We start from the raw sequence: 24,162 nt of genomic DNA, 5'->3' as shown, positions 1-24,162 counted from the left end.
GACGACCCGTTGAGGAGGTTCTCCGCTTCTCCCCAATGTCAGCAGGGATTGGCCCCAGCTCCCCCCCATGAACCCTCAAAAGAATAAACAAATAGATAATTAATGGATGGATTTTTTGGGTTCAGAATAAATGTCCTACACTCTTAAGTCAACAAGGCCCTCTGCAAATGAATCACCACTCAAAGTTGTGGCACATTTTTTCCTGATCTTTCAGTTTGAGAGCATGACTTATTGATTTCACGTTCAGATTTTGTAATGCTCTCACTCACTCAAATAGCCCCTACTTGTAATTAGATTTGCTTCGCTTGTGCCCAAAATGTGCGCTTGCATTCTGATTTTTTGTTACTTGGACAGATTTCCTGCCCTCCAGCTTCAGCTTTTCTTCTTACGCTCATGCTGCTTCTGTGCGAGCATGAAACACCTGCTCTCTGGTTTCTCCAGGTGTAATGTTATCAAATGTGATGAAGAGCTGCAACTGGGATCGTGAATAACATGAAGCCATAACAAGAAAGGTGTATAAAATGCTACTATTACTTTACACAAGATTTTGGAGAATAGCTAAAGACATTTTTCAGTCCCAAGACTGTTTGTGTGATTGACCGCCAATGAAGGGCTGTCAGGGTCTCACTCTTTCCAGTTCATCCCATATGTGTTGGATGGATTTGAGGTTAGGGATCTGTGCATTGATGAAGTTTTCTACATAAAACTCAGGAAACCAATTTGTATGGACCTCACAAAGTGCACAGGGAATTAGTAACATGATGAAACAGGAAAGGGTATTTCCCCAACTGCTGCTACACTGTAAAATACTGTGGAATTAGGATTTATTATCATTGGGAGAAAGGTGAGACATTCATTTCTCAGGATACAATAGTAGTAGACAGAGATCTTTTTGGCAATATCTAATAACAGTCAATTTAAATTATTGAGTGTGTTTTACTCGCCATCTGTGCAGTATATACAGATCAGTAGAAAAACTGTAAGTAGCTTATAACAGAGAAGATACAACATATATGACCTCTACTGGTGACTCGGGAGAATAGCACCATTGACAAACCTTGCCTATGACGCAGCAGAGTTAATTTTACTAACTTTGTGTCATATACTTTTTTTAAACAAGGCTTTCCACTCACCAGAGTGTAACAGTAGTGTGGCAGTACTGGTATAAAATGCCACGGTGTGAGATGTGCTCTAACATGATTCATGAGTATTTCACTGGTTTGAGCTGAAACACAGATGAAGACATTAAAACGACTGACACAGGCACAGTTATCACGTTTCACCACAGGAGCCATGGTTCGTTTCAGTTTATTCAGTTACGCTGTCCGATCACAAAGGTTTATTTGCACATCCATTACCATTATGAACAGTATAAAACCCTCTGGACATGCATGTCTTTCAGCGGGACTTTACAGTGTGTTATATTGATTAGTGCTATATTTACAATTTAATAAAACTACCAAACATAACATAAATATGACATGCATTATACATTTATGAACAAAAATCAAAAAAGCGTCTTTTTCACAATGCATCATTCAAAAGATGTCATCCACCATTGGCCAGCAATGACCTACATTCAAAACACAGCTCAAAAAGACTCGTTCTTCTTTTCATACACTTCATAGGTCACAACTCTAAGCACTTGATTTGCTTATCATTGATAATAAACTGTTCTCTCCCTGGTCAAAAAGTCCTTCAGTAATCCACTGGAGGGAGAAGATTTCAATCAAACAGCTGACCAAATCCTGTTTTGGAACCCACTGAATTATTCAAGGATTTCAAAATAAAACCTTCTCCACCTAATGGTCTCCCCTGTGCACGCAAAAATAAATTCATAATGCTGCATGGAACATTGGGAACAGAAGTAGAAAAATGGATTTTAAACAATGTGTAATTAGACACAACAGCAGCAATCTTATAAAATGCACGGTGACTCTTAAGGTTTTGGATGTGAAGTACCTTTTTTCACCTGAGATTAGATTTCTTTGTAAAAGAGCAGAAGATGAGCAAGAACAAGTGGCACTTAGAACGGCTTAAAGCACTGAGTGATGCTGACTTTGAAGAGACAGTGCGATAGAGAAAGAAGTTTGCATGTGCGAACATGCAAGTAGGAGACACACTGTATGTTTGGGGCTGATACTGGTGACCGCTCAATGCCTCTGTTTTTGTATTGTACTTAGCTGACCATGCAATTTGTGGCAGAACATTATGTCAGAGTTTCCAACTATTCCAATCATCACAGCATAAAATATGATGACAGTTTACGTTTCGTAATGCAGCCAAATGTACAGTGTAAGGCAAATGTAATAATAGTGCTTATTTCAATTGAAACTACTTGGCCAAATTATCCAGTTCAGTCAAAAAATTTAATTGTCTTTGCGGAAGAAACCACACTTTTCTTTGTCTTGTAATAAGAGCAGTTACACACGGGCACTGACCCAGCAGCAGGCCTCAGTGTTGAGGACAGATTGTAACATGCAGAAACATTACCATCCACTCCCTAGGTAATTTACAAGGAATATAAGATAATGTTATTGGTGAAGCATTTCCTCTAAGTATAAAGGCTATTTGAGGATTATTTTAAAACCTCAAACGTGGTCCTACGTCGTAAAAGAATGACCAGTGAAGTTACTATTATCTAGTGTTTTATAGCTGGTAGATTGCCAGATTAAATCAATGTTGCTGTCACAAACTACTGGTGTAAAAAAACAAAACAGCAACTGTGATTCTAGCTCTTATTGGTTAGTGATTCTTATTTAACCAGGCTAGAGAAGTACACCTCTTCTGATTCAGACAGAAATCTACACTAAGATAATGTCACTCAAATCGTTTTGTAACAATTGTTCCCGCTTTCTTCTAAAATGGAAAGAAAAGGACGTTTTGATGATAACACAAAAACTAAAATTGGTACCAATTAAAAAAAAGAGACTAACAGCGAAAACAATGTGCAAGTCTGCATGGAAGCCTCCGCTCGTCTCGAGAGGGGAGGTGAAGGCAAGTCTGTTGCATTTCCTGATAGTTTATCTGACTGACAACATTTTAAGGGGTAAAGCAAGATCTCAGATAAATGAACATGTCATGTAGCAGTGCAAATATCCAGGCATACTTCATATTGAGATCCTCATTCTATCAGGATAATGTACAGTGAAGAGGTTTGTGTCCTCACACAAACTGAAAGACACATACATGACAATCGGTGATTATGCATTGACATGTACAGTTGATCTATAATGACTCCACAGTCAGGGTGCAGTGTAACATCTTGTACAGTAACTCTGCTAACCAGGAGTCATCATCCCACAGTTGTGGGTTGTGCGAGACGAGACGGTACATATGGATTGTGTGTGTGTTTGCAAGGCAAGGAGTGTGCATTTCTCCACATCCCAAAAGAGCAACGACATACCCTTCATATATGGCTTTCTTGATACATATATTATTATTATAAGTATATAATAAGAAACATCCAGCTTTTTTTTAATAAATAAATCATTAATGATTTTCTTAATTCGCTGTGCAGAGAAACTGGTAACGGATCTTTCATCTTTCTCCATATTCAACGTACGTGTTTATACGTGTAGTTTTTTACTGACGTAAGTCAAGGGTCGAATAAGTAAATTTAATATTGAGACAAAACTCTCAATTGTCAAAATGACTTAATTCAGCAGGCTACATCTGAGTGCAAGATGTATTGAAAATCGGTTAAAATTTCTTACAATGACACAGCTACTCTATGTGCATTGTACATTAGTATATCACCATTTCCTTCAGTGCTTTTCTCATATATGTAAATCACATCATGTGATACCAAACTTTTCCTTCATTCCTCATATTTCTTCCTACATTGCTGCTATGTCTGAAGAACCTCTGATAGATGAATAACAGTAATGTATCAACAGAATGAAATGAAAAACACTGTCACTCTACCAGAGGTTCATTCATTTCATTTCAAGGGAGGAAGTCTCACAGCTGCACATCTTTGCGATGTGATGTGCCATATGCATTGGTACTTATGCAGGAGGTTTCTCTGATATAAACACTTCATCGTCACCTGACTGGTTTGTTAAGTCTACCAGTGTGTTTCAGTGGTTACCCAAAGGTAAGCTCTATGTGTGCACGTGTGTCAGTCAGCACCAGGGTTCACGCTGGGCTCTGCCTCGGGCCAGACTGTCTGCTCTCTGCCAGGCGCTCTTCATCAGGGCAAGGGCCTCGCTGCATCGCTTCTGCACTGACGGGTCAGACACCTCTCTGTGGGGAAGGTCAACCTGTGTAGAGTGGGGAAATTCATGAGGGGTCAACCAGTGCAAGTAGTTGTTGGATTTAAGATTGTATTTGCTGATATTCTGGAACAGTTCATATTGCAGTTCTTGCTATATTACTGTATTTTCCCGTTAAGCCCATGTGACAATGGCAGTCTACAGTGTGTTCTGACCTGGTAAATGTCTTTCCACGTCTTGTTCAACGCCTCCAGCAGCCGATCTCTCTCTTCACAGCCGCTGAAGTACAAGACCCATGGAGGGAGGAACTGGGTTCGATCTGTTGCAAACTCCTGGCGAAAAAACAGAGGGACAAGTTTACATTAAAGGCCTTAACACAAGATAAAAAACGTGTTACAGTATTCAGACCTATACAGTATGATTTTCTATCCAGAGCAGTAGAGAACTCATAAGCCTAGTTTTCTATTAATCAAGCTCAAACACTGACTAAAATCACTTGGGCAGATTATAATAACAGTCAGGAAAATCCTGTTAAACCCATCAGAGACACATGATCATCGAAAACCAATGATACCAGAGTTCAGTTTACAGCTTGTTCAGTACCAAGTGTAGTGTCATGTATATTGCAATGAGTGTTGGGCCCCTTATTTGACTGGAAATACTTTACATAAACTCATAGATGTGCTCTTTCGTCTAGAACAGATCAGTTTAATTCACTATCATTTAACCTGATGTGTGATTGTTTAAAACGCAACCCTGGTTTTATATGTTGATAACTATGTTTATCCTGATCAATTTCACATTTCAGAAAAACAGAATTAAAGGGATAGTTCACGGAAAAATGAAAATCCACTCATTACCTACTCACCACTACTTTATACGTTTGAAAAAGAGTTCACCATTTACTTTAATTGTATTGGTTTTGGCTGCAACACTGTTAACCTCTAACTCCAAAAGTGTTTTATGGTTTTATGGTCTCAAACACTTCACCCACCTCTCCATCATAGTGGTGAGAAGATAATGAGTGAATTTTCGTTTTTGGGTGAACTAACCCTTTAAATAACTGTGTTGGTGGTATGACATGGAGATCACACAAAAAAATGTAAATATAAACTCTAAAGCCATATAATCCAACACCAGGAGGCGCTGAACAAATCATCACTCACTATGACACAGTACTCCTTGTCGGCCTCCAGGTTAACAGTGGTGACATCACAAACATCGGCGCTGCCCAGAGAACGGAAGAAGCTGGTCTGACAGTCCTGATGGCAAGTTAGCAGCTTGGTGTCTGTCACCACCAGGCAGCATGGGATACACGGGGTGGGAGCCACACCCTGAGGGATGACCTGGAGATAACATGGTTGTAGTTTAACAGGACCATGCTCATTTGAATGCAGCTTAGATCAATACACATTGAGATGCACAAAAGCAAAAACCCGATGATCCCGGCAAACAATGAAGATCAGCAGGATCTGTAACTGATGATTCAAACAAATGATCCAGCACAGAGAATCCCCACAGGGATTATTTGACCATGCGCGTTTATCCATGGCCACTTCCTGTTGACAGCTGGAAGAAAAGCCAATCCAACTGGACTTAGAGGGGCTTCCCATTTCAGTTGAAAACACGAATGTGTGGGATACCACAATGAGAGCTTTGCTTATTATTATTGTCACAAGAAAACTTGCACTGTTTCAGCATGTTTGAATTATTGTAGTGTGAGGAAAACATGCATTAAGTTCACATGTTTGCATGCCTCCAGGAAAAAGTACAAAGACATGCTTCATCTGTAACTGCTGAAGTGAGAGTAAGCACACAACATGTGACTGAGGGGTGGAATGTGTTTAGCCTTACAGCTTGTACATACTGCACAACATTAAATACTTTTAGTTTGAAGTTGTGCTGAACAGACAGACTACCACCACTATCTCCATGTCTCTCTAAAAACACTGAGATGTATATGCAACGAGTGCATTGTGTGACTCTCTCCTTACCCCTTTAGAGACGGACTGGCAGAGCAGCTGCATCCAGTCGGCCATGTCCTGCTCGTTGTTGGCGCTGAGCTCCAGCGGCGGGCGCTCTGTCAGGATGACCTGGAATGCATGGGGACGCTCTGTGCTGTTTGAGCGCCGGCAGCCACCACAATGCTCTCCTCTGTAGAGTAATAAGAAGGGGGGAGCAATGAGCATGAAGATATACTAGTGCTAATCAGTGAACACAGTTCTGTTTACTGCTTTTGAACAGTAACATACTCAATCACTTCACCATCTCCTGTATCACCTTTCAGACTCTTCAAACTTACCCCATAGTGACGGACAGCTGAGGTATCCCATCTGTTCTCTCTGCATACAGGTAAAGAATCCCTTTGCTGCAAGAAAAGTGGACTATTGTTTATATTCATCTAATTAGAAGCTCATTATATTGCATAATTAGATACAAAAAAATTATATAATATTGATAATACCACAAAAGCTTGACCACTTGTTTCAAAACATTTTAGTCTTGTTGGGGCTTATTAATTTCTCCAAAAAAAAACAACTAATAATACAATTATGTTCTAATCAAATCATTAGCACCTTAATTTTAATGTATTATTAAAGGGGCTATGTAGGTTTCAAATAGTTCAGTATAAGACTTTTAATAACATAATCTGTCATCAATGAGAGAGAACATTGAGTAGAGACATGACATATTATACAGTCACCAAAATAATTCTCTTAAAATTGAAGCATGATGGAGGAGGCATTGAATGAACGGTAACATAAAGACCTACCTAAACATATTTATGTCCTAGTGCAGAACATTTAAATTTATTTAAGGCTTTTTTTGGGAACTATTTTTAGACTAAAATGATTGTAATAGACAAGAGAGCAGTCCCTTCCCTGTATTATATATTAAACAGTGTGTAATGCTGGTTAGAAGCCTGCAGGATTGATTTGCTCTACACCCACAAAATGGAGATCAAGCTTTCAGCATGTGTGAAAGTGGCAGACGCTGAGAAGAGGGACAACCTCAAGGAAATATTTACATCCAATGTGTTTCGCATCTTTCACTAAAGCAAAAGTGTGAAGTGAGGGCGTTTGGAACTGAAGATCATACACTGCACTCCTCACAGGTTTTGTGAGGAGTGCAGAAAACCTGTGAGGAGACTGAAATACCATAAATATTACGACAGGATGTGAAAATAATGTTTTTTGTGAAAGAAAGTGAAAGCTGAAACATATTGTAATGTCATGTGCCTAGTAGGAAGTGTTGAAACAAACAAATGTATATTTAGAATAACCTATTAATGCCAGTGGAAAAGGGAAACAATATGTTTGAGCTGCTCATACCTGAGCACAAGGTAGCAGCTTTTCCACAGCTCTTTGCCCAGGTAAGTGTTTCCAGACCGGTACTGGACAGTCCCCTCCTTGGTACTGGAAGGGCCTCTAGAGCTCGGGGGGCCACCTTGGGGAGACATAGTCATGTCCATAGGATCCTCCCAGTGGACCAGTGAATAGAGTTGGATAGACACCTCTGTTACCTGGAAATGCAGGCAAGTGTTCACTTATTAGAGCTCAAGATCAGAGTGGAAAAGCAGGGACAATTAAACATTTATAGAGCTACAGAAATACTAAAATAGTTAGGATTTTTCAAAGTATAATTATCAGCATTAGTTACATGCAGAGGTTACACAATGTTTTTAGCCAGGCACTTTCTTGATGGATAAGAAAATATAAATTAAATTACTATAACAGTGTTTTGCATGGCGTGTTCAATTTACATAACTTCCAAATCAGGTTCCACAGCTTTTCCTGTTGAAAAGTTATGTAACTGTTGCATGGTGACATAGTTGGTGGGTAAACTACATTGCTATGTAATTTTCATTCATCTGATCAGATAAAACAAACTCATGCTACAAATGTCTTGGCTTTGTCTCCCTAAGACCAGACCTATGATGGAGTTCAACATTTCTTTACCTCACAGTGAGATTCCTGGGAGACAAACTTAGTGAGAGCCAGTTTTTCCATGGTAGCATCAGTCAGCACGGAGGGGTAAGGTGGCTCACGACAGCCCTTCACCATGGCTGACTTGAGAATTGATAGGAACCAGCTGTATTTAAGAAGAAAGATCAACTGGATGAAGTAGTTTGACCCGTTCTTGTAACGTCACATCTTTAAACACATTGAAAATAAGTCCAACTTTCGCACACACGCAGTTCATCTGCCACATTAATAATAATGTAGGTATAAGTTAGAAATAATAGCGATATTGATTTGAAGTCATATCACCCAGCCCTATGATGCACCCTGTATAGCTCTATTAGTCAATGGTCTTGCTCAACTAAAGTACATAAATAACATTAAACACCCTCTTATCATTGCAATAGACTAGGTTCAAGGTTGATTGTAGGTCACTAGATTCCTGACGCATAAGACCACAGCTGCACACATGAGTAGTTGAGATTTTATGTGCACTCTGCCTCTTTACACAGGGACTCAGACAGTTGAGCCTTTATCACAGAGACATATTGAAGACAGGTGGAAATGAATATTGGCTGCTCTGAATAGTACAATAACCTTAATGTGTCTGATATAGTAATTAGTCTTAGGAAACATATGACAATGATATAAAGGGAAACTCACATCGTCAGTGAGGAATCAGCTGTGTCCAAAAGGAATTTTCTTCGTCTGTTGGTGCAAACCACTGTCACCGTCTGTTGGTCAAGGCCCACCTTCAGGAACACAACATTACAACCACTAAATTAGACACGTCACTAATTATGTGCTCTGTTACATCACTTCATGAATATCATGTAGTTAACTCTCCATAGATCACACAAACAGCTTGAGGCCTCGACAAACATGAGAATATGATAAACCTTTGTTGTGCAGGACACTTACTGAAAGATAGTCCACCTCATTGTAAGAAACAGCTTCTTCTACTGTGTAGGGTTTCTCTGCAGCACCTGTGACCAAAATCAATGAAATGTATTTTTAGCCATTGGAGCAGCCTTCTGTAGAACAGCTCACAAAGCGTACATCTTATCGGACTAATGTATAACTATCTCAATACGTCATCTCAGACCTGCTGGGAGCTTAGAGAAATAGAAATTATCTGGGTTGCTTGTAAAGGTAGACAGTTTTAGACACCATTTTATTCTATGAAGAAAACAAATCCATATGTCTGAACTTGAGACCTGGCCTGTTCCACCCTATCCATCTAATAATTCCAGAAATCGCTTAACTTTCATCTTATCACACATGTATTGTTAGGTGCATGAAGAAGTGCACTGTCGATTTTGGTGTGATTTGGTCATGCAATATGTTCAATATTAATAAACTGAAAAACAGGTGACCAGTTCTCTGTAGCAGCGGTGACTGGACCTCAACGTAAGAGACGGAGTAGATCACAACAGTGCGTTCATAACAACAGCTGATTCTCCAGTTCAGGGTTCTCTGTACTTTGAACTTTGAATAAACAGGAGAACAGCTCTTTTTGCAGCACTGGTGGAGCAGCATTACTTTCTGCGGCTTAATTACTGCACGTAACTTTGCCAGTTTCAGAAAGAAAGCTGCAACCAGCACTGACGACAAGCCAAACAAACAGCTCATTCCAAACAGACATGTTTAGAATGGACACTTCAATAGTATAACCAAACAACGCCGATGCATTCTGGGTCCAGCCACTCACCCTTCCGTAGCAGGTAGATGTAACAGTCAGTGAGGAGCAGGTAAAGGGGCTGCAGGTCCCCCTCCATGTGGCCTGTACTCATCCTCAACATCTGAAAACACAATGATAAAGATTTGGAAACGTATATGTTTATCCATCTCAAACTGTTCTTGTTCATTTTTGATGGGTTATGGAAACTGGATTCTACAGTATAGCATGCTGCTACATATATAAGAGACTGTTGTTTTAGAGAACAGCCGATCTTGGTTTTCATCATGTATCACAAACCAGTGTAATTTTTATAACACTAGTTACATCTGCATCTTTGTTTACAGTTTTGTGAAAAAGTGTGAATAGTGGTTTTTACTTAATGCCAAACGGAAATGATTGCTTGAGTAAAAGCTGTGAAACGGGAATTGTAAACTGAGCCTTGCAACACTTCCACTGAGCAACAGCCTCCAAACCACTTTGATGTCAAAACAAGTGTGACAGCAAAACTGGTTAGACCATGTGAGAAAGAGCAAAATTTATAAAGACAGTTTCATTTAAACAGTCATGCTAAAAATTGATGTCAACACTGTGCTGTTATACTTAAATTTGTCATTCAACTATTCATTTTAAAGCTGGCCATTCAAATGCATGCTGTGCACTTTCACATCCCTAAAGAATGATAATTCCTTTCAAAATGAGTAAAAATAAAAATCTGTGCCTGCCTTCACCTTGAAGAGCTGCTCCTCATTCTCTCGGAATACATGGATCATCAACAGAAGCAAGTGATTGTTGTCCACCCTGATGAAGAACAATGAAGAACATTAGACACACTGGATAACATTGCAACACTAACAGCTCATTTGGAAGAAGCTTCATACCTAAACTCCGCAGGGTGAGAACTCTCTAAGGGACTAAGCTCCTCCTCTTGTAGCCGTTGTTGTGTTTGCACATTAAATGAATTATTGGCCATTTCTTCTTCTTGTACATTTTCCTTCTCCTCTTCCTTTATGTCAGGCTCTTGTCCTGTTGGCGCTTTTGCCTCTCCTTCATCTTTATGGCAACCTGAAAGAGTCTGTGGCTGGCTATGCTCTGTAGAGTCATGGTGGCCACCACCTGTGGAAGCAGAGTCTGGACTGTTGGCGGTAAAGCAGCATATGTCTGTCTGTGAAGGAGAGGCCTGCAGGAAGTTGAGGCTTGTGGCAAGAGTCTCTCCTGGTACCGGGTCAGGTGGCTCGCCCCCTGAGTCCTCTCGAAAGGGCTGCTGTGCAGGGGTCTCAGGGCCCCAGTCACAGCCATTTTTCTCCTCCTCTTCCTCCAGGTGCTCCCAGGGTGCCTCCCTATCCAGAGCCCCATTAAGCCGCTCCATAACGTCATGGAGGGGCTGGCCCACGGTGTCCATGGAGGTGTCTGTCATCTCTGGCAGGCGCAGGAGGCCTTCTATCCCGTCCTCATCACCCTCATCAACTCTCTCTGATCCCACCCTGCTTCTCCTCAACTCTCCTTCACCATCCAGATGCATCAAAGTGTAATTTAATGAATCCACATCCTCCGAGGCCTCAAATTCCATGAGGTCAGAAGAGACAGAGTTGTGGATGCTGGTGCTGGAATCTGTGGAGCCCCTCCCTCGACGTTTCTTGGCTGGTTTCCTTCGTCTGGCCATCCTGGAATAAAAACATTACTTAGCTGCATTTTTCCTCTTTACTAAAACCAAGCTAACATGTGAGCTCACTAATAAATCTGTAGCTACTGTACCTGATGACCTCGAGCTCATTGCTGGTGTACTCTGGGTCATCTCCGGCCGTGATGCTGTTATGGCGGCTCACTATGTGAACTGGCGTGACGTCGGCTGAGGTGTTGGTGTCTGAGTCCTCGTTGAAGGGGTTGTGTCTGGATGTGGGGCTGTGTGGAGGAGGATGAGCTGCTACCTTCACCTTCACAGAGCTGACAGAAAGCACCACTGTGTCGCTAATGACTGTTTGGGGATCAGATCCACTGGATCGTGGGCAGCTGGCCTGGTCGGTCAGATCACCCTCTATCATTAAAAGCAACAAATAAACATTAACTTAATAAAAAATCAGCTGTTACCAACAATAATAAACAGTCTATATATTCAAGGTAAAACACTTAAGTTTTCGTGCTGTCTCGCTGGTAAGTGGAGCTGCAACTGTTGACATTACAAGGTTTTGCTTGAAATGGTCATTTAAAGCACAGTTAGTTCTATTCATAAATTTGTAAACATGTATTTAGTTTTATCAGTACTATAGAGTTGACCAGCGAGACAATTTCACAAAAACTTTGCGTTTTCCTTCGTCAGCATCGCACACAAATGTTAGGGGTTGCAGCGTTCTTAGGCGAGAGGGTCAGAGAGGAACCAAATCCAATGCTTAAGATATCAAGTCGGTACACAGGCAGCAGCTTTCTTTGCAGTGGCACAGGCCGAGGTCAAACTCTACTGATGTGAAACAGGTGGGTCATGCATTAGAAAATGGACTAAATGCAATGTACATATAGACTAAGTCACTAGAAAGCTTTTGACAGTTATGTCCTCAGCCAGGTTAAGGACAAACTAGTCATTGTAAGACAAGATGTAAGGATCATCTCACATCCTGGAAAATTGACTTAATTTTAAATGAACATTTTGTTCATTCAAGCAAAGAATACTATAAATAGCATGAATAATTAAATAATCTATAAAGACAACAAACATGTACACATTGTGTATGCAGCTTACTGCAAACAGATGCTGTAGTAATACACAGACATTTTTACTTTCAACCTTGAGCAACTATTTATTGAGTTTAACCTCAACCCAACAGTGGAGCTTAACCTAGGCTAGTGCCACATATCATACAGGAAGAGGGGTTACAACAACATCACACCAGACAGGCAAATACACACAGTGTACTGGAGATAGACTGGACAAGGTGAGTACCATATACGTCAGGTATTTATTTTGCTGTAGTGAATAAAGAAGCCAAGTGAGCATTAGGATCGTTCCCCAAATGAGTAACACATGCAGAGCATGACAGAACAGTTCCCATGTGCCCACCCAACACTTCCCAGGAAAAAGCAAACTTACCAGTAAACTTAACATGAAAAGTGCCACCTTTTTATCTCTGTTCAATTACTTGTGTCCACACATTAAATTATCAAAAGGTTTGATGAAAATGGATGAGAATCAACATTCAGGTATGTTTAAAAGAGGTCTGTTAGTGCGCTGTTGGTGCATATCACAAAAGTCCCTCTCATGTGCAACAGATTCAGAATGAGGTACATTGTCAAAGAGTGAAAGACTTTCTCGCATGAGAGAGAGAACTGAATTGTATCTGAAACCAGTTGCAGCTGGAACTTTTAGGTCTGACTGTCTTCATGGATGGTAAAAACATTATGGACCATAGCAGAAGCATACGGTAGCTCGACAGTGCGAGAAAGCAAGCGGCATACATCAGTGCAAATTCCACACCAAGCTAGAGATCGTTTATGTTATTATTAGAAGTGTCAAATGTTTTGGTTCATTATGAAACAATTCAATCTGACAGGGTGCGATGGTCTAGATAGTTAATAGGAAACACTGAAACACCAATCCTTTACAGTTGAATCCATATTCCCAAATATAAGGCCCTTTCAAGCAAGTCTAGCTTTCATGTCCTCAGATCAGCAGTATTTTATATCAGTGAGCTTTTTTACCATTACCATTTCTTATTACAGGCTAAAGGACCAAGCATTAAATTAAGCACAAGCTGTGGAAATGCCATGCAAAAAGAACAGGAAGGGAGGGTATGAAGGATGAAGGGGTTGACCAATGTCCCACCTTCCCAGTCTGCACTTTGCATTGACGGCAACACGGGGAAGATGTCACCAAAATCATAATCTAAAAAAAGGAGGGATAACACTCAGCATTAGATAGATGTAGTAGAGAGAGAAGACTGAAACATGAAAAAACATGACATGTGGTTTTCAAAATAACTGAATCAATGGAGAAAGAGACAAGTGGGAACTAAAAGAGGGGAACTGACTCAGTAATTTGTGAAGAGTGATTGGGAAAGCATTCACTGGCCCACTGCAATCACACCAAAGAGAGGGTTATGTAACCAAAGGTCTCTAAATGCCACATGATCCACTTGATGAAATGCTCTTAGGTGTCATGAGTCACGAGAGTCTGCAAAGTTTCAATCCAACTTCTGCTTCAAATGCCATTAGCTTGACATCACTGTATGAACTGGTGCCAAAGCATGTGACTGTAATTTTAAGTTTATGGTGTAGTCTGGTAGGAGTTCATATTTAAAGGTGGCCATTCCCTGAGTAGGAGTTTAGCAGCAAAGTAACATGAGGTTACACTAGATATTTGATGGGCAAATTTTAAGAGGTGTAACACTGCCTTTCATGAGCCTTTTCAAACCCAAATTGATCTCAAACCAGTTAAGTCTGTGTGTCACCTCTAAAAAAGACAATTACTTCTGATTAAGTGATGCATGGGAGCCAATTAGGAGGGAGTTATGGGTATGTCTCGTCGTCAGAAAATCCTAGAGCACCTTACCTTCACTGGATGGGGCTATGGCACTGTCATCCCACTCCAGGTTGGTGGAGGTGAGCGATGTAAAGGAGTGCAGGGACAAGCTGTCTGAACTGGGCAGCCGTTCCTCAAAGTCTAGCAGGTTGTAGGGTTTGTAGTATTCTGGCATGTAAGGGGCCACATCCAGATAGGGCACATCCTGACCCAGCAGGACAAAATAACAACGTTACTGACATGCTGCTGATGTTAAACCTCTGTATTTATAGTGTAATGAAAGTGATGCTAACCAGCTCCAGATCAAAGCGAATGAACTCCAGGCCGGAGACCAGCGTGAGGAAGAGAGTGAGGTGGTCATGACTGCAAACCAGTGCGTTCCTAGCAGGAAAGGAAAGTAGTTGAGGTTATGTGAGCAAATTCTAAGCTTCTCTGAGACATGCACTGAAATCAGATCCTCTGTATTTTCTCTGGAGACAGTGCATATGTGATCACAAATGTCAGAGTGAGACGTTCATCAGTTTCTGCAGAATTTCTCTACATGACCACAGCAGGGGCTTCCTGCTGGATTTGCTGTGAGTGATGGGGAGGGTTGATGGCGCTACTGACACTCGACGGACGCAAAAAATAAAAAACAAATATCTCCCGGTGAAAAAGCACTGACACACACATTGAAGACACCAACAAAGACGTGCCTAGAGTTTGTGGTGAGAAGAACTGATGCCGGTGTCTGTGTGTTGTAAAGAAAATCATGTGATCTCTGCAGTGGAGTTATTACGTCACTTCCTGCCTCTGCCTGATCCACCAGGCTGCTCCTCCTCTCTTTTGAATAAAGCAGAGGATTTTAAAAAGGAAGTTACTGCTGTGAACGAGTCTGTGCAGAGAACCTCTTGCTGTGTTGTGCATGTGTGAAATGCGGGTAAACTCCCGAGCAAATTCTCCGGGTTTTTCCCACAGTTCATCTCTGAAACGGCTTTGTTTAACACAAAAATACATAAGCAGTGTTAAAAAAATTATGATGAAAAATGTAACTTTATATCAATTTGTTTTTTAGGATAAAAGATAAAGAAAGCAATGCCTGGAATTGTTTAAGGTTTGATCATCTTCATGTATATACATCATGTAGTCAAGGATTGCTGGATGACTTACTTGAAATAATACTTTTGTAGTAAACCTTGGTTCTCCTGGAAGAGACGCAGATAGCTCTCTAAAGAGCTCTCACTCAGTGCCAGATATAACCATGCACGACCTGAACAGAATAGAGAACACAGACAGTATATTCCCACTGCTTAATGACTGAATGTGTGAGTTTGACTGTGGGAGAGAGATGTCTCACTTCGACCAACGTTGGTTGCTATGTGTTGAAGCTCATCTATCTGGCGGACAGCCTCTCTCCGGGTGAAGTGAAGGACGAGGACCCAGTAGCCTAAGGAGATGTCCTGAAGCCTGCAATGTTGAAAACAGTCAATGATATCAAACGTGTCTGAGGAAGAGAGGGGAGTGGAGTGATGGTACCAGAGCTAAAATCATCAAATCACGAAAGCTTGATCAATTACATGTAGCTTGATTCTCAACACTGTCAAATCAGGCAAAATGCATGTGTCGTGACATGAGACTTCAACAAACGTTAGAAAGGCAATAATGATATGATCTATAAAAGGACTTTTTGTACAATGAATAAAAACAAATCAGATTATTATGTGCACTATGCACCTTCCCTCTTTACAGTTTGCAATTTACTGTCAATAAGCCTCTTACCCATACAGCAGAGCATGGTCCAGGTGTTCACACAGGCGCTGCAGGACCCGGTCGTGATTCCGTATCGCAGGAGTCTCATCTTCACAGGCCGCAAAGTAACTCTGCAACTGTAGAGGGACATGATTTCTGTTCTGCTGGTTTTGGTAAAAGCAAGGTAAATCATCTTCTATTGTAGTTACAAAGTTACAATTCTCTTTTCAATACATGAATTAAAATGAAAAGTTATGATAACAAGATACATTTTCAAAATTATATTCATTGGGGGTGGTTTGTCATGGGCTGGCCTAAATGCATTGATCGGCAGAACGTATATATTGTTGATAACAAAAGTAATGATGGTTATTGCATAAATGCACGGCTGCAACTACTCAAGCAAACCTTACATGAAACAAAACAACAGCTACAAACAATATTAATAACTGATCAAGCATGCATCATGGTGTTCAGCTTCACAACACTGGAGTAACTGTAACCCTTTTTAAACATTGTCTCTAAGGTTCAGGAGAGTGCAGCAGGACAATTATCCTAAAGTGAAACTTCAAGTCAAAGTAACAAAGGAATTTAGGGCCAAGTAGTGGAATGTTCTTGACCTAATTCCAAACAAGTAGGTGTTTTACTGCTGTGATTCCAATTTGCCTGTACTCCTTGAATTTCAATTGTACTGCTGAAGTCCAGAATTAATGCAAAAACCTGTTAAGCAAGTAAGTGCAGCTGGCGGCAGCACAGGAAACATGCTGCTGAAGTCTTTGGGTTCGAGACTTGAGGAGCAAAGGTATTTTCAAGCTTTTCTGGTCGCCTAAAATGGAGGATAATGTGGTAAAAGAACAGCTAAGCCCATATGGAATTTGGGTGGCAAAGCTTAGGGAGAAAAATTATTCTAATACTAATATATTGTATTGGACTTGTCAGTATTGAATATAGACATATGGGATAAAAAGGTTCTAATCAAAAAGGTCTACAATTCCAATATTGTTGATCTGATGTGAATTTAATTAATGATCAAAATGTGCCACTTTTAGCTTTTTGTAGTGATTATCTCATTTCAAACTCAGTCTCAGTATTTTTGGTAAAAGCAACACAAAACCTACTACAGTAGTATTGTTTTCCATTCTGAACGGACTACACAGACAGTTTAGTGGACTGGAACCGTTTGAGTATGCAATGTTTGTCTGAGGTAAACACTGAACACTTTCTTGAAGGTTTGACACACACTCCCCTTCTTCATCACTTCACTCTTTGCCACTACAATAAGAGAGGAACTGATGAACTAAAAACTAATTAGACAAATGTGGATTTAAGACACAGTACTGCTGAGCTTACAGCACTAGAGTACAACGATGGGCCCTTCTAATGTAATCATTATCGTGATCATGGAGCAGGAGGGTTTGAATCGGGAAGATACATGATCAATATATCCTATAAGGACATGCATGGAAACTAAGATTTGAAAACAGAATTTGCAAACAAGCAGGTAGATGAGGAAGAAGATGCTGTGATCTCTATCAGGTTATAGTATAATTAATTTCATAATGCCAGACATTACAGGTCAAACGATTCTTTATCATGTATTTCATAACGGATGGAAATTTGAGCAAAGATCAAGGAGGTAACCTTTGTGTTGTAACGTGTGAGTAGTACACGCAGGTGCAGGTGTGTTTACAACACAACACATGCCGCAGTGGACCAACAGCAGCTCCACTGATGTTACCAGTGATCACAACTGAAGCTACATGACAACAGAGGCAGTAACACATGAAGGTGATCGGGAAATATCAGGGGATTCAGTGCGTGTTTGATTCCATCACTGAGGGCAAGGCCCTTCCATGTCAGTGAGCTGGAAGTGACCCCCCCCCACCCCCCCTGAAAGTTTCCCTGTTTAGCAGACAATAGATCTGGCGTTAGCTCCACTGCTTCAGATCAGATGAATAAACTCCGCTTACCTTCTTCACGGACAGGGAGATGTTTTCCAGAATGCGGTCCTTCACTTTGAGCTGATCCATCACTGGCGTGTTGTCAGCTGACTGCCACAGACCCGCTCTTGTTTTGCTAACGCTAACACCGCCCTCGTTAGCTAGCTACCATGGTCAGAAGCAGCCGAGCCACGACAGAGCTGAGGTTGACAGCTGTAAACACGGAGTTGTTGTGTGTGTTTAATCGGAACCACTATGTCGCAGCGGCCATGTAAACGCCTGTGAGGCAGCGGGATGAGTCGACCTCTGTCAGCCGGTCCTGTGGGATCCGGTTAGCTAGCAGCTGTAGCCACCAGACTTTTCAGCGCTAATGAAGCTGGGGGGGGGCGGCTACTTTCACATTCCTCCTGCGGCTAACTTCACCAGGACCATGGTCTCACTGTGGTTTCCAGCTCTCAGCTCAGCTATCGATACATACTTTGTGTTGTCCTTAAACGTATTTACCAATAAAGCTAAATACATCAAACTTTTTTGTCTTACTGACCTAAATGCTCTGGAAATGAGCAGGTGACGTCACTGGTGGACTCAGTGCGCTTGCGTGGGGAGGAGTGAGGAAACTGAACTTTCTGCTCATTAAATAAAATAAAAAACAATACCCCATTAAATAATGGTTGATTTGAATTGTATGAAATAACTCAAATACGGCGCATGTGCAAGACTCGTGTTTTATCTTGAGCTACTTAAAATAAATATTCTATCTATATTTATATCCTCTACAAATCTGCTAGCTGGCTGTTTGCACTGGTTTCTGTACTCACCTCTATAAAGACTTACACAGTATACACTTGTAACTTAGGTTTTACACTTGCATGCTCTAATGTATTTAGTATTGCATTTGTTTTTTATTTATTCGTCTCCTTTATATAAAAGATCTTATTTTTATCACTTTATATTCCCTGACTTTGCTCTAATTGCATTGCTGAGCTTTCTCTTCCAACACTTTTACTGTACCGTTGACCATGTGTTTTCTTACATGTGACAAATAAAAGTTGAAACTTGAGATTTTTGGAATGAGTTCACGCTAATCTACTTCAGTACGACACGACACAGTAAAGTGGATTAATTTATAAATTTGACTGGTAGCTTCTCAGAAGTAGCAAGTGGAATAAATTAACTCACCCTGTATAAACTGTACCTTTTTCACAAAGAATATGTAGATCTAAGTGTATTTTGAAATTAATTATGGGGTAGATAGTCTATGTACCAACGATCCAGTTCCCATTGCAGCATATCACTATAAACATTATGCAAACCCTGGCAATATCAAAACTATATAAACTTTTAAGTCAAGAGCTCATTGGGAAAATAACACAATTATACAGAGTCATAGAAAAGGCAGGGGTTTCTACTGAGTGGAATGTCAGCATTTTATTAAGATGACTCCAGCATTTTTTGGAAACACATAAAAAGTCATATCAAAAAAAAAAAAGTGGGCATATTCAGTGCATGTAGTTACCACAATAATATTTCCTGTCTGAGAAAATGTTGGTCAAATTTTAATATGGACTTCTGTTCTGAGGCAAGTGCTCTACTTTGGAGCTAATCCTAATGTAAAGCAACTTTATTCAAACACTGACTGACTTCTGAACATATAATGGGTCAAAGCAGAAAGAAAAAAAAAAAAAAAATAGAAAAAAGGATCCCCTTTTGCCTCTAGGAGAGAGCTCCAACAAGTGAACAGAAACTGTATTTTTAACAAAGGACTGCAGTCCAAGTCCCTGTGTGAGGATTCAAGCCACCAAGACATTCAATTTCAATTCTTCACACCACATGTTCAAATATGTAATCTCGTTTTTTCCCCTTCCCCCATGGTTTCTCTGCATTAGTCTGATTTCTCCTTCTCTTTCATGTGCAGGAAGACTATGCTGAAGACGAAGAGGCCAATCATCATGGAGAAGACGCTGGCGTAGTATGGGAAGGCTGAGGGGATGAAGCGCTCGTACTGAGTGTGCTGCAGTGGACGCACTGATACCTGTCGTAAAGAATCAAATGTAGAAGTTAGCCAAAACATACATTTGAGCATGGATGTACCATCAACAAGGAACCCTTTCAGATAACACACCCAGATTTTAGAAGATTGTACGACTGGTCGTTTTATTTGCCATCAATACCTTTTCCCATTCAAAATGTCCATTTAATCAACAAATTTAAAATAAGCAATTAATTTGTCTATTTACATGCAAGGAGATTTCCCATGAGTAACCATACTGTTGTTTTGTGTATGTTCAGGTGAAGTGGACTGTCTGATTAACTTGCCTGGGTGGAGGAGTAGAGGTGTGTGTATCCCAGTCGGTTGTAGTCCACCTTGAACTGGAAGACTCCATATACATCAGGCAACGTGAACTGGATGGTGTATTTACCACCTAGCAAAAAGCAACACAGTATTTAATGGATACAAATAATGACAGTGAAGATGTTTGAAACTCAGATCCTAGGAAATACATTTTGGTTGTAAAGATTTCATACTAAGCTCAGTGGGTTCTGTGAGCTAAAATACCATTTTTCTTGAGGTAAGTCCTGACGAAGGGATCGATCCTCACAAACTCGAGCTGAATGTCCTCTCCGTCAAAGGGAACCCAGCGGCCCTCGGTCAACATCTCAACCACGATGCTGTACTCCTGCATGGGAAGGGTTTACAATGATTTAGGTATAAAGTACAAATATACACCTCCTTACTCCGGCTATAATAAGCCTCCAGAATGAGGACTGTGCAAAAATATCACTGACGATATAAACTCACCACAAGGTCAATGATGGTGTACGCTGCAGGGGGACTGATCTCTCCCACTGTATGATGGGTAACAGCTCCCACCCTGAGTACACCGGCCTCCTTAAACACCCAACGGGACAGAGCCTCAGCCAGCTCCATGTTCCCTGTTTGCTCATACCTAACAAGGACAACAACAAGGAGAGGAGGGCTTCAACCACAGTAGCATGAAATCTGTACTATTCTGAATTTTTATCAAATGATCAATGTTCTCCTTTTTTTCAGTGAGAAGATAAAACAATCTATTTTCCACTCTTTACTTCCTTGGTTATATTTGAGAGGTTTCAAACATGCCTAGGTGTAAATTTCAAAATACTGATCTGCAAAATACATCAGCAGTCAATACAAATCAACCAATACTACATGAAAGAATAAGCAACTGTCAATACTGTCACACATATTACAGGTTAACGACAAATGTTTTAAAATATAATAACAAACCATTCCAAAAACTAAATTTGCCTGAATTTAAAGAAAACCCTCATTAGAAAATACTGTCTTACAATGCACACAAGTGGAGGATCAGAGCAACATTAATGGTCTGATAAGACATTGAACAAAACCATCTTAAGACTGAGGAAGAACAACTTATGACACAACACCTGTTTACCTGGCGAGACACATCAACTGACAATTAGACTGAAAGTCAGCAGGAAGTCACTGATGATAGTTTTGAGTTAGGGACTAGAAGCTGTAATCGTGTCAAACAGGAATGTGAAGAACAGTGAGGCCTACCTCTCGGAGCCAGGCGTGGCTTTCTGCACAGCAGAGTTAAAGAATGCATCGCTAAAGAAGTCCAGAGAGCCGCTGAAAACCACTCTGGCATTGTTTCTGGCCTGAAGGCCAGCGATCAGCAGGGTGTTCTTGCCGACAGCATGGGGATACTAGAGGAGGGAAAATGAATGAATGGTAACCTTCAGTAGTTCATTTTTATCGTCAGCTTCTGATATTCCACCTACATGCTTATCGCATTTCCAAAGGTACAAATGACGGAAATTAATTGGAATATCCATTCAGGCCTCCAGTAGTGAAAGCCCCAAGTCCTTATCTCATTAAGTGATGATAAGAGTTTCAGCAAATAAGGTGCTACTATTCAAACTCAGGACAAAGGCGGATCACCACAGCATTAAACCTCTTTTGAATTCATAATCTGGCATTATGATGATATGTAAGGCATGTTACCTGAGAGATTGGTCTGTCAGGGAAAAAGGAGTAAGCGGTGGAGGAGCCAGTCAGGATGTCCAGGACAAGAGGGTTCTCTGGGTCTGCCACCATGCTGGATGAATGGAAGGTGAGAGGGTTAGAAAATGTGCACATAGTTTGTATTGAGAGTACTACAATGATCTTATCAGATGACTAAACAAATGAAAAATCTATTTATGTGTCTTCTGTCAAAAGTCGTTGCAATAGTCAAACCTAGGGAGGTGCTGCTAAAAGTACAAATCTAGCATTTTATTAGGTAACAGGGTAAACATCTAAGACATGTAAAGATAAACAACAGTGAGTGTCAGTTTGTACTACAGCTATTTTGCATATCAGCGGTGTCAATTGCAGGAAGTCGTGCTTACCCAACACCCTTGAACAAAACAGGTTTGCCAGTGGGTTCGCCAACAATAGTGGGAGCTTTCAGCAGGTTGTCGGGGCTAGCTACAATCAGGGTGTGCTGGAGAAAAGAGGGATCACTTGTAAATAACAATGTTCAATGTCAGATATTAACAACAAATGTGTAAAACTGAATGAATAGCCCTGTTGTCTTAAACAAAATTCTGATTACCTCTCCAGGATCAGACGCATCATAGTTGTGATGGTCAATGACAGCAGTTTTCTCCTCATCAAACTCAATGCCACACTCACTGCCCAGCTCCCTCAGAGGGTCACCTGTGTATCAGGATAAAATTGTGAATACATGACAATATTCCAATGTTTTAAATTATATAAAATTGGAGCAAATGCTGTTAGAAACCCACTGACCAATATCTGAATTGGCAGCAACCAGGACGTTTCCTCCACCATCGATGAAGGCTGTAATAGTCTCCACGTTTATATTTCCTCCAAAGTCTGCAGATGACAACAAAAATACATTATGCAAATTGATTCAACAGTGTAAAGGTGCCTTTCATGTGACAACATGATGATGAATAAGTGTCACATTTACCCTCAACTGATGGTGCGAAGATGACTAAATGGTCGTACAGGAACTGGCCATATTTGATCAGAGACAGGGAGGGGTCATCGGCCGTCTTGATTGTGAGGTCAAAGCCACGATCTAAAAATGAGAGGTACATTATAAACACAGCATACAGATAACAAAACTGGCCAAATAGCTTAACATTGCATTGGTAAGTGAATCATACGTATGTAATACAACATTTTAAAAGTCCTATTCATAACCTTGTGTGGATTTATTTGAAGTTGTTCTGAGGTATCATCGAATCACTTTGAAACCACTGAAGCTTTAGTGAACAATCCCGGCTAAATCGTAATAATAGTCACGTATTGACTATTTCATGTGCCAGACGTGAGCCGTAATGAAGACTGGCCCCGTATAGATTCAGTGTAGTATTAGTTAACCATACGAAGCACGACACGTATCATTAATTAGTTAGAAACATGTTAAATTGTTAAATAACTGGATGGAGTTTGGTGAGGCAGAGCGAACATGCTATGGCTAAGCTAAGGTTAGCATCCCTGATGTGCAAGTCTAGATCTTCACGTCGCTAAGGCTTCAGATTCCCTGCAGAGAACCGTCTGCAACGAAAGGCTGAAGTGTGATCGGTGAGAGGAGCAGAGGAATCGATTAAAAAGAAGCATTAGTCGTGTCCACACCTGCCAGACTGCGGAAGAACATTGAATGGGTGTCTCTGATGTTGAAGTTGTCCAGCAGCACCAGCGTCTTCCCGTCGGCCGCAGCACCATGCAACATGGCGGCCAGCGACAGGACGATCAGGACGCTGCTGACCGACCGGCTCACCCTCCGCTGGGTCATCGCAGCGGCTCGCTTCTTGGACGGTGATACAGAACCGGGGAGGTTCGTCTGCACGGCTCCTGTCAACGACGCCATTTTCCCGCAGAAGTGGACGTCAGCGTTAGCAGCGGAGTTAACTTTGACCCCGGGATCCAGCCAATCACAGAGAGGAACGCGTCATCATGGGTTTGTCCCTCAGCCAATGGGATGGAAGTTTTTTTATGGAGAGTGACAATCGCGGAAATGTCCCAAATTCTACATATTTATTGAATAATCACAAACCAGATCGGTATTTTCTAAATAACATGAGTTAGGTTAAAGTCCCTACATTGTTT

At 40.8% G+C, this 24,162-nt stretch overlaps 2 protein-coding genes across 2 annotated transcripts; both read right to left on the bottom strand.

Annotated features, from left to right (window-relative positions):
* Positions 1-1,269: 1,269 nt before the first annotated feature.
* On the bottom strand, positions 1,270-18,597 carry plekhm2 (pleckstrin homology domain containing, family M (with RUN domain) member 2). Its single transcript, XM_061075092.1, has 20 exons — positions 18,066-18,597; positions 16,126-16,232; positions 15,704-15,813; positions 15,517-15,616; positions 14,661-14,748; positions 14,398-14,572; positions 13,672-13,731; positions 11,613-11,892; positions 10,739-11,521; positions 10,589-10,658; positions 9,891-9,981; positions 9,101-9,165; positions 8,843-8,931; positions 8,177-8,309; positions 7,550-7,740; positions 6,520-6,585; positions 6,212-6,371; positions 5,384-5,563; positions 4,433-4,549; positions 1,270-4,265 (listed from the first exon to the last, which is right to left on the bottom strand). Exons 1-20 carry the CDS (start codon positions 18,123-18,125, stop codon positions 4,128-4,130), a joined length of 3,063 nt encoding a protein of 1,020 aa, XP_060931075.1. The 5' UTR covers positions 18,126-18,597; the 3' UTR covers positions 1,270-4,127.
* An 840-nt stretch (positions 18,598-19,437) lies between these two features.
* On the bottom strand, positions 19,438-23,942 carry ddost (dolichyl-diphosphooligosaccharide--protein glycosyltransferase subunit (non-catalytic)). The gene is made up of 11 exons (XM_061074229.1): positions 23,689-23,942; positions 23,018-23,128; positions 22,834-22,920; positions 22,637-22,740; positions 22,431-22,525; positions 22,045-22,138; positions 21,598-21,746; positions 20,836-20,983; positions 20,593-20,713; positions 20,352-20,458; positions 19,438-20,067 (listed from the first exon to the last, which is right to left on the bottom strand). The coding sequence occupies exons 1-11, from the start codon at positions 23,921-23,923 to the stop codon at positions 19,918-19,920; spliced, it is 1,401 nt and encodes a 466-aa protein (XP_060930212.1). The 5' UTR covers positions 23,924-23,942; the 3' UTR covers positions 19,438-19,917.
* Positions 23,943-24,162: the final 220 nt, after the last annotated feature.

Source organism: Limanda limanda, chromosome 7 (assembly GCF_963576545.1).
Source record: "Limanda limanda chromosome 7, fLimLim1.1, whole genome shotgun sequence".
Lineage (NCBI taxonomy): Eukaryota > Metazoa > Chordata > Actinopteri > Pleuronectiformes > Pleuronectidae > Limanda > Limanda limanda.
This window is presented reverse-complemented; position numbering and strand designations above follow the sequence as displayed.